Source organism: Anomalospiza imberbis, chromosome Z, assembly GCF_031753505.1.
Source record: "Anomalospiza imberbis isolate Cuckoo-Finch-1a 21T00152 chromosome Z, ASM3175350v1, whole genome shotgun sequence".
Lineage (NCBI taxonomy): Eukaryota > Metazoa > Chordata > Aves > Passeriformes > Viduidae > Anomalospiza > Anomalospiza imberbis.
In genome coordinates this window covers 73,347,777-73,362,548 of record NC_089721.1, presented here as the reverse complement: position 1 = coordinate 73,362,548, position 14,772 = coordinate 73,347,777, and the positions used below count along the sequence as shown (strand labels likewise).

At 41.8% G+C, this 14,772-nt stretch overlaps 1 protein-coding gene across 2 annotated transcripts in view; it reads left to right on the top strand.

The window, feature by feature from the left end:
• The window catches only part of MSH3 (mutS homolog 3), a 91,870-nt gene that overhangs the window by 64,014 nt on the left and 13,084 nt on the right, over positions 1-14,772 (top strand). For both annotated transcript variants that reach the window (XM_068176658.1, XM_068176657.1), the window contains exons 16-20: positions 733-797; positions 2,091-2,207; positions 4,147-4,254; positions 5,867-5,981; positions 9,291-9,448. In XM_068176658.1, the coding sequence (XP_068032759.1) occupies positions 733-797; positions 2,091-2,207; positions 4,147-4,254; positions 5,867-5,981; positions 9,291-9,448 (563 nt within the window). The remainder of the gene's footprint in view (positions 1-732; positions 798-2,090; positions 2,208-4,146; positions 4,255-5,866; positions 5,982-9,290; positions 9,449-14,772) is intronic.

Genomic DNA, 14,772 nt, shown 5'->3' with positions numbered 1-14,772 from the left:
CTTTATTCCTCAGATCTGTGTGGTATATTCTTCCTGTGTTCTTGTAGCACTCTGATGGATGTAAAATTCAGATGCTTCTTCACAACAGAGAAATACCTTGGAAGTGCTTTGGGTGAATTAAGAATTAGTGCACGCTGTCCTTGCTCTATTTCTGTGTTAGGATGGTTATCCTTGTTTGTTCTAGGGGATGACTGCTGGCTCCTTTGGAAATTTCTATCTAAATCTCATTAGCTACAATGGAGGAGTTTTGCCAGACACGATTCTTGTGGCTTTCTGTAAATGTGGTCGGGTTCTGTGTTAACCTAATCTCTGCAGGAAATCTGTTTTCCAGCTGAATTCTGTGACGTGAGAATGCCTCAGCTCTCTTGACACGCAGGACCTCAGGCTATTGTTACAGAGATAACTGACATGAATCATGTGAAACAAGCACGTCAGTGTAGGTCTCACTGCACTGAGCATCCTGACACTGCTGCTGGTTTTCCCTGTGCCTCCCTGTCTGAGCCCGAGCCCACTCAAACCTGCAGCAAAGTTCTGTGGGTGCAGAAGGGTGCTGTATGCCATAACCCCAGCTTCTTCTGGGGAGAAAAGAACATTCCCTTCCGGGCTGCTCCTTCTCTTCAGGCTGAACATGGTTTTCCTCTGGTGCTTGCAGTTTCTGGGTAGACGATGATTCTGATTCTCTAGTCTTCCTGACTTCTCACGGTGTGTAACATTCAATTTCTGTTATTTCAGTTTTTGATAGAAGTCAAGAATTCCCATAAGTCATCTGTGCCGTCTGACTGGGTTATGGTTAGTAGGTATGTAAAATGTCTTTGAAGTTTGGTTCTGTTTTAATTTAGAGGAAAAAACGAGGTATTTTGGTATTACAATTCATTACATACACATTCTCATTGTCCCACGTGTTAAGGTTTGTTGGGGGTCTTTTTAAGCTGAAAACCCAGCCAAATTGTAAACCTATTGCTTAAAAGAAAAAAAAAAACAAACATAACTGAGAAAAGTTGATTTGTTACAACATTTGTTTTTACACAGTACATCCTCAGAGCACAGAATTACTCGCCCAGTCCTTCAAGGTGCATGTACTGGTGTCAGATCCTGGCCTTGATTCAGTTGTGCCTGTAGCTTGCACATGCAAATCCTTTGTACAATTTTGATTGTTCTTGTTTTATTCAGAAAGATTAAAGTAGCTGTGCAAACATCTGCTTATACATCTTGGTAAATTCAGTGCATTTAAAATATCATTTTATTCACTCATATAAACCAGTTCTTCTTGCTTTGGCATTTGGTCTAATGTAATTAGGTTGGATTTTGGATAATTTTCCAGCAGGTGAAACAGAGATGGACTGATTTATGTAGTTGGCTTTTTTCTTTTCAGTCATTTGATTTATGGTTTGAATACCTGAAAGCTACAGTGTCCCATGTAAGTGCTGAATTCTCTACAAGCCCCAGTGTGTAATGTGTGAGCGCAGACATCTCTCACTAAGTTGAACTCTGTTGCGATGCTCTATTCAGTTATGCAAGAATTAACACTCAATTCTCTTTCAATTAAACTTCTTTTAATACTGAGAAGTGCACAGATCAGACAGAATTAACACGGTGAACAAATTATAGCTAATCTGGATTCTGTAAAAGAATGCCAAATGGAGTCCTTAATGAAAACACATAAATAAATAGCAAGTATCTCAAGTGAAAATTAGCAAGACAGTCTGTATTAACTATGTTTATTCCAGGCTCATCATGGACTTTTCCTCTTCACAGTGAATTTGTTTTTGTCTATCTGGTTGTGTATCAACCAGTCATGCACTTGGACAGCTATTGCTGAGCAGTTTTGTGAGATGTGTGCTCTGGGGTGATGATGCCACACCGTGCAGAGCATTCCAGAGCCTCCTGAGTGGGCAGCGCTGTCGTGAGCCAGCACTTCACTCACAATGGAGGTCGCTGGAATCGATGGCACAGTGGGGGAACTTCTCCTGAGCACATCCATTGCGGAGGAGATTAAGAAAATGAGTCCAATTTTGCATGTGGATGGTGCAGCTGATTGCTTGGTGACCTTGATCCCAACAGCCCTCTCTCTCCCCTCTCTCCCCGCGCAGCACCAAAGCCGTCAGCCGCTTCCACTCGCCGCTGGTCACAGAAAATTACAGAGTCCTGCAGCGGCTCCGCGAGCAGCTCGCCCTTGACTGCAGCGCCGGGTGGCTGAGCTTCCTGGAGTGAGTGCTTCCTTCCACCCCTGTGCCCTGCTCTGTGGGAGAACAGAAACAGAAAAAACGCTCGTTCCGTACATAACGGCGTTAGGAATTGTCCGCAGCAGCTTCTTTGGTAGTCAGTTAAAGTGCTGTTCTTCACTTTAAACCATGTGGGGGCAAGGCTGTCACACTGCGACACGAAATAACTCACACAAGCAGGTTAGATGTGAAAGGAAAGGAAAAGAACCAAAAAAGCAAACTTTATTTTCTGACTCTACTACGTACAGTATACTCAAAGTGGCAGTGGATTGGAGGATGGAATCGCCACCTCTCCAGCCACACTGGTCAAACCAACAGTCCATCAATTCTCTCCTCCCACAAAGAAGAATGCAAAACAATCATTGTTTATATACTCAGTGTGAGAAAATCCAGTAGAAATATGTAGACATCAGAAGGCCTAAGAAACTTTTAGAAGAACTTTAAAACTCTCAAAGGAACAGGGCAACCCAAGACCTCTGAGCCCGAGTCCTGGGACCAGCAGTGATGTCTCTAACTTTTAAAATTCTGGTGCAAACACACCATTAAGTATACAAGGTGTTTCCCAAACTATGAAAAATGATAGCACAGCATTAACAATCTGAAAGTACAACTGACTCTGAGTGAAAACTGAATCTAGTGGGTTTCATAGGTTTTATTGTATTACTTATTAATACAGTAAGTATTAATAAGTCATACAATACTTATTAATAGTTTTATTATTTTTTATATCTTGTATGCTACCCTGACTATGAGAGTTTGTTAGAAAATAGTGGGAGTTTTGTTGTCCCTCACATCTGGCACGTGTGTTTGTCTGAGATCAGAGTTTTCACTGGGGTTATTTGCCTGTGTAGCTAAAGGATCTTTAAAATGGGAGTTTAAAAAAATACTCCCTGAACTTCTGAATGCCTTTAATTTTTCAGTTGCCTGATTATCTGTTATTTTGTACTTGCACGAATTGCAGAACTGCTGAAATTGTTTCTCTTGTCATGCAGTGATAGTTTGCAAGACCTTAACAAGTCCCTGCTTAAGCTGTCTCACTGGATTTGCTTCCCATTAGGAGCCCAGAAATTCTGAAAATTGGAGTAGAAACTGGAAAGACATTCCAATTGACACTTCTCCAGTTGTGTTTCCTTTGCAGTACTATAAAGGACTTGTCTCCATGTTCACTTGTCTGTTCTCAGTAGTGTTGTAGGACACCAGCAGACAAAAAGGAAAGACCTGTGTGTAGGAAAGTGCTCTTCTTTCCCACCCCTTCATTCATTTGTGTCTTTGTTTATTAAATTTTGCTCCCCTGCTGGTTTTATATTCTGTATTGTAGCTTTGAGACTAAGAGAGAGGAACAAAGAACTTCCAGAGGACCAAGAGAATGAACTCCACTGAAAACTCTGTTCTCCTGATAATGTCATTATTGTACTGGGGAAGCAGCACCAGAAGTTGAAAAGGAATTCTTGAATTCTCTGTTGTAGATACCATAATTCATTGAAATTTTAGACAACTCCTGTGTTCAGACACTCTTAGTTTGGTTCTTCTTTGACTGTAAGTTACGGTTGAGGCTGAATCAACAGCTGGATTCAGCTGCTGGTATTCTGTATAAATTCTGATAAGTTGTGGCATTTTTGTATACCTCATTTAGGCAGCAGTGATGAGCTGCTGACCCTTTAGGAGCTATCTAATGAATTTAATTTTGCCTGATTCTCTGTGCTTAAAAAATAATTCACTGTTAGAATGGGAGATGAAGTCCCCCTTGATTGAGGTCCTCATGTTGTATCTGATACACTGCTGGGGGATTTGGATTCAGAGTGATTTAAAGAGCACAGGAGCCCTGTGAGGAGCTTGCATGGGGCGCATTTTGACAATCCTTTTGTATTTGTACAGAATTATTTCTTTCCCTGTTTTTGTGTAACTTTTTGCTGTTTTGATGCAGCCATTTCAGTGAACATTATCACCCCGTGTCTAAAGCCATTTGTCACCTAGCAACTGTGGACTGCCTGTTCTCATTGGCCCAGGTGGCCAAACAAGGAGACTACTGCAGGTAATCAATTTTTAATTTTTAATTTTTACGTAGGATTTCATACCGAATTATAAGAGCGCACTTAAAATAAATTATGTTTAAATGCATGTGCCATGATAAAAAACACTATTAAAATGGTTTATGGTAGTTTCAACTTAGTCTGATTTTGCAGAGCAATGCTCCTGGACTTAATGCAAATCTGTAAACATTGCAGTTCCAGTTTGACATCCTAATGTTTGTTGTTTGACCTGAGTCTAGTAGATGATATCTTACTTGCACGTAAATAAATGCTGGACTTCTCATGGACTTTTTTTTCTGTGTTTCTGTAAGGAATTATTGTCTTGTATTCTCAGACAGGTCTGAGTTTATGGTATCTTTCTAACACCTAAGAGTCTAGGGTATCTGAGGTATGTTTGAAAGGTGTATCTCAGGTAATTCATAGGTAAATCTTAGTTCCAGCTTGCAGAGCAGTGGTCATGCCTCAGCTGGGCTCAGGTGTAAGAGCTGGTGAGCTGAGCTGCTGCTTCTGTCCCAGACCCACACACAGGCAGGGGATGAAGAGAAATCCACTTGCAAATACTTCTGCTTTGATACGTCATTAAAGATGATATTGATCACTTCTGGGCTCTTGGGATCTTGTGTGTCTCTCTGTCAAAATCTCTTTGAAAATAATTGCTCACTATTTCGGTATACTCAGGTGAGAAAACAAATTGAAATCCGATTAATTTACTGTGCAGGGTGTAAATAATTCACTGAATTTCAGAGTGGCTTAGAGCTTATAAACTAGGAAGGAAGGAGACTTCTCAGTGAAACCTCAGCTGCAGGGAAGGTGTCAATTATTAATTCTGGAGGGCTGCTGAAGGAAAGGCTGGACTTTGGGGTTATTTTGGAGGAATGTGTTTTGGTTTGTGAGGATTGTTTCCTGCAGCCCTGCCTGAGGCAGGTGAATGAGCCAGGTCAGGGGCAGAGGTGTTGCAGAGAGGTGAGCCCCTCTTGCAGTGTGCTGGGAGGCTCTTCCTCTGCACACACAGTTCAGCAGGGCTCTCAGGCAGCCAGGTGGAGCTGTAAGGTGATGGTGTGGGCAGTCCAGAGATCACCCTCTGGTGTTTGAGTGTCCACTCTGCAGACTTTCAGTGAATTTCAGTTTAAGGAATGCTGTTGAAGAGGTGGTAAGAGGCCTGAGACTGTCCACATACTGGTTTCATCTCAGCAGTACAACTGTTGGAATTAACCTTTGTGCTAAACCTCCCCACCATTATCAGTTTATACCTCTTTCCCCAGTGCTTTGTGTCTGTAGGATGCCATTTATTTGATCTCCATTTTTCTTTAAAATTGCATTATCATCCTTCAGCCCAAGAAAAATCTCACTCCCCACATCTTCCCTTTGAAGTCCACCCAAAGTGTTAGTTAATTTCAGTCTTAAGATTCTGTGGCTTGTTTTTTCTCAGAGAAAGTATTCTTTAGAAAGCATTTTCTTCAGAAATACTTGATAGCAGTAATTAATTTTTATAATTTGTATTTTTTTCCACAAAAACTTACATCGCAGGTGACAGTCCTGCAGGCTTCAGTTACAGTAGTTTCACATATTCAGTTACAAAGAACACTTGAGATTAATACCTTTCCTTTTTTGCAGACCAACTGTGCAAGACCATCGTCGTGAAATAATCATAAAAAATGGGAGGCACCCTGTGATTGATGTTCTGCTGGGAGAGCAGGATCAGTATGTTCCAAACACCACCAGCCTTTCAGTAAGTACCCAGAAGCTGACTGAGCTTCAAAGTCGCTCAGGGCAGGAGGCTGGGGCCAGCTTCTTGGGCAGTAAGTGGAAATAGGTGATTTAAATCATGCAGCCTGCTGGGCTGCATTTCAGAGAGGTGTTGCTAGATGTCACCACATCTGTTCTGTCCCTCTGCTGATTGCTTGCTGCCAGATGCTCTCTTTACAGCCTTGTTCAGTCTCAAGGCATAAAGAAAAGAAAGGTAATCTCAAAATTAGGAAAATGGGTGTTTTGGTCAAATGGTTATTAAAAAAAACAAATGATTACAGGGTTTTTAACAGTGTTGTCATAGGGAGTCTGCATTTTGTCAAACTCTACCTAATTCTTGGAATCTTTTAATATGAAGGATACATATTACAGGTTCAATTTTTCAGATTAATTCTAAGATTGCTTGTATTTTTTATGTGTTTCTCTACTATGCAGTTTCCTTTCTCTATGGAAACATTAGTGTCATACAGCCTTTTTTTCCTGATAAACTAAAATATGTCTTTTAAATTACATGCCTCTTTGAAGCTTTTCGTTAAATATTTATCTCTCCATATATTTTTATAAATATTAAATAGCTGTTCTTAATGAATATAAAAGATATCCTCACAACTTCTCTCTGCCTCTTTGCACAGTAGATGTAGGAAAGGTATGAAACAGCTGCCAGAGCAGGACATTGCTGTAAAAACAGCATTCAAATTTGTATGTGTTTCTTGGGGAACATTTTTAAGTGCTGTTCTGTACTGAACAATGCTACAGATATTTTGTGATACATCAGAGAATGTTTTCAAAATTATTTGTCAACTCCAAACAAGCGACAGATGGCACTTCCAAAAAAATTCAGCATATCATTCAGGAATCATCGTGCACTTTTCCCTCTTTAGACCCATTCTTATGCTGGCTTTCTAAATACTGAATATTACAAAACCAAGTGATCATGGCAGAATCACTTTTGCTTCTACAGTTCTTTGAGTTCTCTTCTTCTTGAGAGGTGGGTGGGAACCAGTTTATTAAAGCATTTCCAGTTTTCAACTGATGTATTTGAATCAGCAGGAAAACACATCTCCTGTCATGTTTTCAGCTGAAATGTAGTCAAATATCTAACTTGAGGAAAAGTTTTGTGGCTTTTTTTTTTTTTTTTTTTTTTTTTTTTTTTTAATCCTCTTAAATAAACAGCTTTTTCTTCCGTTCCCTTTCTCCTCCTCAAACATTTGTAGGTTGTTTTAGAGCTGTTACCTTCAGCCACGGATTCCAGTAAGATGTTGGCTTGTGGCTGCATCAGCTGTGAGGACAGAGGAGTTCTCTGGTCTGACACTGCAGCAGGTTCTGCAAAACAGAACCCTGGCAGGGCAGGCATCAGTCCCACAGCATGGCTGGAGGGAGCCTGGGCAGACACCAGACACATGCAGAAAATTCATGGATCCTAACATGAGCTTGTGAATTCATTCTGGGTTTGAGTATCTGTAAATCCTGTTGTGTTGAGCCCTGACAAAGTTTTAGCAGCAGTACTGAGTTACACTTTGGAGACCGGAATGTTAGGACTTTTGTTCTCATATAGTCATGTGCAGTTCCTTACATCCAATCCTTTATTCCCAATAATGGCATTTTCTACATCTTGAGTGCATTGTGACTTCTGTATGGATGAGGGTTTTTTTTGGCAAAAGCTGATCAGCTTTTTACATATAATAACTACTGATGTCCTGTGTATTCTCTAATACCTGAATTATAACATAAGTGACAGTCCTGTCTGCATTTTGTGTGTGTCCCTATAAACAGAATGAAAGCCCAGTGTGAAACCCAAGCTTCTGAAGATTTTGAGAACCTGCTGCATGGAGATTTGTTGGTTGCTGTAACCACAGTCCCTGATCAGTGCCAAGTTCCCCACGTAGTGTGACTAACGTCCATTATGCACAGCTTGTCCTGTCTCCCTTGCCTCTCCCATGAGGCAGTGGAGGGTGCTGGTTTCTGTTTAGATCACCACTTGGTGCATTTCATCAGATGCACCCCGTGGGAAGGTCTAGCTGTGTGATGTCCTTGCATAACTCAAGCTCTTAGTCTTGACTCAGGCTGTGAGAAAGCTTTATAGGTTCATTGGCAGGTTTTAATTTTGTATCGGCAGTTGTCTTGCACTTGAGGAAGGCAATTTTATTGTGGAGCAGTAGACACATAGCAATACCATGGGGAGTCTTAGAGCTGAGATGAGTTCTTACATCTTGGGTCTGGTTTTAATGATGAGAGACACTGATGGAGACTGGGCATGGCCTGCTCACAGCATCTGTGTTGCAGTGAGTACTGCCAGACTCAGGAATGTCTTGAGGCCTTGTTGGAGCCACTCTGAATGTCCTTATGTCATACCCAGACAGGCAGTCAGGAATGTAAAATGCCGGTCAGGTCTTTGCCTGCCAGATCTGCCCAGACAGTGGGAGCTCAGACTGGAGACCTCCAGTCACACTCCAGATCACACCCAAATTTGGGCAGTGCTGGCTGTGCTGGAAGCTCATGATTTTCTCCCTTTCTCCAGAGAAATTTTGCAGAATTCCAGAATGGTTTGGGTTGGAAGGAACCATAAAGCCCATCTCATCCCACCCCTGCCATGGCAGGGACACCTCCCACTGTCCCAGGTGCTCCAGCCTGGCCTTGGGCACTGCCAGGGATCCCAGGACAGCCACAGCTGAGCCAGGGCCTGCCCACCCTGCCAGGGAACAATTCCTGATTGCCAGTGTCCCATCCAGCCCTGCCCTGTGGCCCTGGGAGCCGTTCCCTGTGTCCCGTCCCTCCAGCCCTCGGCAATTGTCTCTCTCCATCTTTCCTGCAGCCCCTCCAGGCCCTGCAAGGCCACCCTGAGCTCAGCCCAAAGCTTCTCCTGCCCAGGTGAGCAATGGCAGCTGTGCCAGCCTTTCCTGCCGGCAGAGCTGCTGCGTCCCTCTGCTCATCCTGGAGCCTTCTCTGGCCTGGCTGCATCCAGCCCTGCATCCCTCAGCATCCCTCACTGCTTCCCGTGCTGGTGACCAAGTTCCTTGATTATTTCTTGGCTCCTTGATGGAGAACAGGAAGGTTCCCCCTCACTCTGTCCATTTTGCTCAAGAGTAATCAAAGGTGATTTTGGTGCATCTGGGGCTTGATAATATCTGGAGAGGTGAATGTGATGAGCTGCAAGAATGGAGTTAAGCTCTTCACCTAGAAAGAGAACGTTTAACCCTGCAGACTTGTCCTGTACCCTTCTAAGCACATCAGCCTTCCTGGTAGAAGCACCATGTGCAGGGCAGTGTATTTCACCACTGTTTTGTGTTTCCAGGGAGATGGTGAAAGGGTCATGATAATAACTGGGCCCAACATGGGAGGGAAGAGCTCCTACATCAAGCAAGTGGCACTGATCACGGTCATGGCACAGATCGGCTCTTTCGTCCCTGCAGAGGAGGCCACAATTGGTGTTGTGGATGGAATTTTTACCAGGTAATCTCTCAAAACTGCAAATGATACTGTGGCAGGGGGCGTGTGTATCGAAGTATAATTTAATTTTTCATCTAGAACTTGAGAATTTATACCTAAAGTTTCCTTTTTTTCATTTTAGAGGCATATTATGTTCATTGCTAGGTTTTGATTCCAGTTTTTTTGGTAAGCTATGGTACTTGTATTGTAAATTTGAATCTTCAAGGGGCAGGAATTTTAATGTGTCTGTCTTGATTAACATCCAGATATCTAGCTTACCTGCCTGGGTATCTCAGCCAAATCCATGCTGCTGGGTAGTGGCCAAATGTCTCCCCAAAAATGAATGTTGTCACCTCTGAAAATCACGTCACAGTTTCTGCTCTGAAGCTCTGTTGTGTATACTCACAGTACTGCAGACTGAAAATTTTGGGCTGCATATATTTTATGCTTAATCTCCTTCCTGTACTGTCAGTCCTAAACACACTTAATCCTCACTTGATGTCCTTTTAAGAATGAATAATGACAGTTTATTTCACTGTCTCATTCTTGAGACATTGCTGAGTAATTTGTAAAAATTATCAATAGAGTCAGAACTCTACTAATATTAAAATTATATAATTATATATGTAATATATATATTGTATATTATATATATTATATTATGTAATATATAATATTGTATATATTGCATATTGTATATTATATATTATATTATATATATATATAATTATAATTATATAATCTAATATTGCTAGGGTTTATCGCCCTGTTTCCCCCCCTTTTTCTTTAATAATTACTTTAATTACTCAAAGTCTTGTGTTACTGGTGGTATTTGAGATGGATTATCATGTGTGGCTATAAGTTTCGCAGCAATCAGGTTCCTAAGCTGGAATTTCTGGGAATACCTGTTCTGTGATGCCAGTGTGCATTCCAGAGGTAACTTTTAATCAAGAACCCGAGGTACTACTCACCTGCAATTGCTTCATCCTATAAAAGTCTTGTGTTCTTACCTTCTACTATGTCACAAATGAAAGGTGCAATGAGAATCACACCTTGATGCAGGGCAGTGCTAAGCACAGTAGCAAACAATTTGTGTCCTCTTCCCAGAAGTAACTGGAGATGAGAATTCAAAATGCTTCACTTTTTTCCCCACCCTGTGTTGGAAGTAGTGGACTGGTTGATGGGGTGGGCATTTCTTGTGGGGACACAAGAGATACACAGGAGGAGCCCTACAGCACCACTGAGCATTTGAAGATTATTTTTGTCTTCCTCTGGGGTTTGTAGCTGAACATGGAGTACTTCACTTGTGTTCTCACTTCCTTAAATTCTAATCATGCACACACACAAGCTGAGTATCTGCTTTCCTCTCCTTTTCCTAGACTGTCATAGCAAAAGGATGTTTTCTGTAGAAAATACTATGAAATATGACACAGTCGTTGGGAGAGATGTTTTGTTTTGGGCCTGCTTGAAAGGGAATAAATTGGATTTTTATCTGTGTTCCACCTGTTCCCCAGTGTATTTCCCTGGTTCCTCTTCAGTTTTCTCTGTATTAGAATAAAACCCAAATACTTTTCACAACTTTTCTGATAAAGTAGTGTGGTCAAAGGTAAAACTTCTGCTTTCAGACTTACAGCTAAGCAGACACAGAGTACTTTTTACTCTGTGAGATTTCAGACCATGTAATTTGTAGCCCAGTCACAATCTAACGCAGTGAATTGATTTTTTTTTTGTCTATATTAGTTTTGGAAGCTCAGCTGGATGTGCCATTCCTCATTTAATGTGATATGTGTCAAACACCAGATGAATATGTGGAGGAATGACTGAAATTCTTGTAATTGCACCAGCAATTAAGAGTAAACTAATTGACTAAATATTAATCAGGAAGAAATTGATAATACATTATTAAGATAGAAGTAGTCATGCATCAGTTAAAAGGTAACAGGAAAAAAAGGAGAGGAGGAACAGGTTAGAAGATTCAGATCAAGATATACAGGAAGGAGGCAACTCTCTTTTTGTTGTTCTTTTTCTGGGTTTTTTTTGTGGGTTTTTTTGGTTTTTGTTTTGTTTTGTTTTTATTTTTTGCTTTTTGGGTTTTTTTTTGGGTAGGTTTTGGTTTTTTCCAGGGTTCTGGGAAAGGTCTTAAACTATGTAAGTGTGTCAGGCAGGTTAATGTGGTGTTGCATTCAGGGAATTTCTCAGCCATAGGAAGTTACCCTTGAAATAGTTTTTAATGCCTTGTTTGAGGAAAGAATCAATAAACCAGCTGCCACATACTATATCCTGCTTGAGGTTTAATGTTTTTTTTTCTAAAGCCTCAGCTTTTACTCTGTATTCTCCTCTGGTAGAGAATGACCTGGAAGAGATCAGAGACTTTCTCTTAACTCCCACCCAATTTTGCTTTTTTTTTTTTTTTTTGTTGTTTTTTTTTGGTTTTGTTTTCACCTTCTGTGCTTTGTTTTACAGGTTAATTTAGTTTGGGATTTTATTTTTAATTATAATTTAATTTTTTTATGATAACAGCTATGTAGACCTCCTTTTTTCACTGCCCCCCCAGGCCACAAGGTCTTGCTGAAAAAAGCGTGAATTTCCATTTTGTTGCTGATAAGTTCAGTACATTTTTAAAACTTCAAAAACTTACCATAGGAAGGTGTCTGTCTCCAAGGTACTTCCATCACTGCTGTGGTGACGTTTGGGGGGATGCTGCTAGCGGGGCAACCCTGCAGGGAGAGAGAGTGAGGCATGCTCAGGGATGCAGGGAGGGATGCAGGGATGGATGCTCAGGGATGCAGGGAGGGATGCTCAGGGAGGGATGCTCAGGGATGCAGGGACATGGTCAGGGATGCAGGGAGGGATGCAGGGATGGATGCTCAGGGAGGGATGCTCAGGGATGCAGGGAGGGATGCTCAGGGAGGGATGCTCAGGGAGGGATGCTCAGGGATGCAGGGAGGGATGCAGGGACAGATGCTCAGGGATGCAGGGATGGATGCTCAGGGATGCAGGGACATGCTCAGGGATGCAGGGAGGGATGCAGGGATGAATACTCAGGGAGGGATGCTCAGGGATGCAGGGAGGGATGCAGGGACAGATGCTCAGGGATGCAGGGAAGGATGTAGCAAAGGATGCAGGGAGGGATCAGCCAGTGATGCTGTACAGGCTGGCTCTGTGAGGGATTCTGTGCTCCGGGGTGACCAAGAGTTCTGCGCAATAAACCCTTTTTCCTGTCCCTTTTTTGGTTTGTAGACTGCATCTTCCAAGTGTGACTTTATATAGGTTTAAGGGATTTGTATCCCCAGGATTTGTGTCTTGTTTTCCAAGTAGGGTTTCCATGGAAATTGAAAGGTTGCTACTATGGTTATTCCTTGTGATATATTGTGCTTATATAGGATAGCATCTCTAAATTGACTTTACATACTGGATTACACTAAATGTTTTCAAAGATGCAAGAGGAATTGCTGACAGGTAGAGTGAAGATAGGAATGATCTTTATGATCTTTTTTCATTACTGGGGAGGTAAGACAGGGGACAGTGCTGAGCCTGGTCCAGACTAGGGGGAGGACACAGGATTTTGAGGATGTTTGCCGGATAGTATTTTCTTCTTTTTTTTCCCTTCTCCAATAAAGGATAATGTTTTCTTGTAATCTTTTCTTAAAGAATTTTAACTTAACTTTTAATTATGTTTAAAACATATAGAAGGGTTTCGAAGAGGTTGACATCCCATCTATATTGACTTTTAATGGGATTTGGATATTTAATTCTCTGATGTTTGAAAATTCTCATCCAAGTTTCTCTTTGCAGTAAAGAGGTACTTTTAAAAGTTCCTAATTTTCTACTTTTAAAATTAACCTTCCGTGTTTGTTAGTTCTAATACAGTCAATCAGACACTGAAATTAATATGTTTTTTCTCTGTGTGTTTGGGCAGGGAGACAAAGCAGGGGTGGACATCCATGTATGGAGGAATTAATGACAAGAGTTCTGCTGGGCTAATCATGCCCTGGGGAGGGGTGGTGTTCAGCTGCTGAAGAAAGCTGACCTCTGCAGAGGTCCCTCTTCTAATCGATTATTGATAGGATTTCCCATTGCTAGGAGGCTTTATCCTGCTTCCTGTGGGCCAACAGTAGCTGTTGATGAGGGTCCATGGTCGAAACTGGGAGGGAGAGGGAGAATGCTAGAGCACTTTGAAGGCAAAACATCTTCAAATAAACAAAAAATAATTACCAGTTGAGGTTACCAAGTGCCTTCAAGACTTTGAGAATCAATTTTTGGCCATCACAAGCTGCCATCAGAAAGAATGTGTGAAGGAGAGCAACCCCTGCCGCTGCCAGGTGATGGTACAGGGACAGAGTAATTTCCTTCCTAGAGCACGTACCTGCCTGGATTTCTCTTCCTGTGTGAAGAGCTCTTCCTGTGAAATAAGGGCTATTTTCACTTATTTCAGAGAGCTAGCACAGTCACTACAGTGACCCACACCTTGCAGTGAGGTTTCATCCCAGCCAAGCTGGAAATGCTGTGAAAGGTGCAGCAGCTTCAGTTATCTGAACTAATGAAGCACCTGTGCTTCAGATGCCTCTGAGAACTGCCTCCTGCAGGGGGTCTGCCTCATGCTGAAAGGTCACAGAAATAAACAGAGGCATGCAGACTACCCTCTCATGCAATTGCCCTCTCTTTAAAGAGTTGTCTTGCTGTTTACAGCCTCTCAGCATGACTTTAATCCTCATGGTATCAAATACAGCTGGAATTGTCTGTAGGGTATGTAGAGAAGGCAGGGATGGAGGGGGCTGGCAGTGCAGGATAGTCCCTTCACATCACATAATCTGTATTTATGTGTAAAGAACTTTCTTTTGAATTTTTTTCCTTGCAACAGATGATTTAAATGTATTTCTAATGTGGAGGGCACTCCTCATTGCTGAGTCTGCAGTTAGGAGGTACTCACTTGTTTCAGATTCCACTGTATATATAAAAAAGTTATGAAAACAGATGGTGGTTGCTCACCTAGGCTAGGGAGGGATGTTTTTTAGTTCTAGCTTGTATTACATGTCTGTGTACAGAGTCCCTCAGATAGACATGGCCACGATGGAATCCTGGGTCTGTCTGTCCCAGCTCTGAAGTCACATCACTGTTTTGGTATTTTATAATCCCTTGTTCTTGTATAATGATGTGGGACATGTGTAAAAGCTGTTTGTTCAACTAAAGCTTGAGCACAGAAATCTTTGGAGAGCTGAGCACTGAAATAATGGAGGAGTTTCATCCCCATCACCACTGGACTTAGTTGGGTCACATAAATTCCAGCCACCAAGGGCCAATCACAGCCATGTACCTTGGAGTGGCTTTTCTGAGTTGGTTGATGGGTT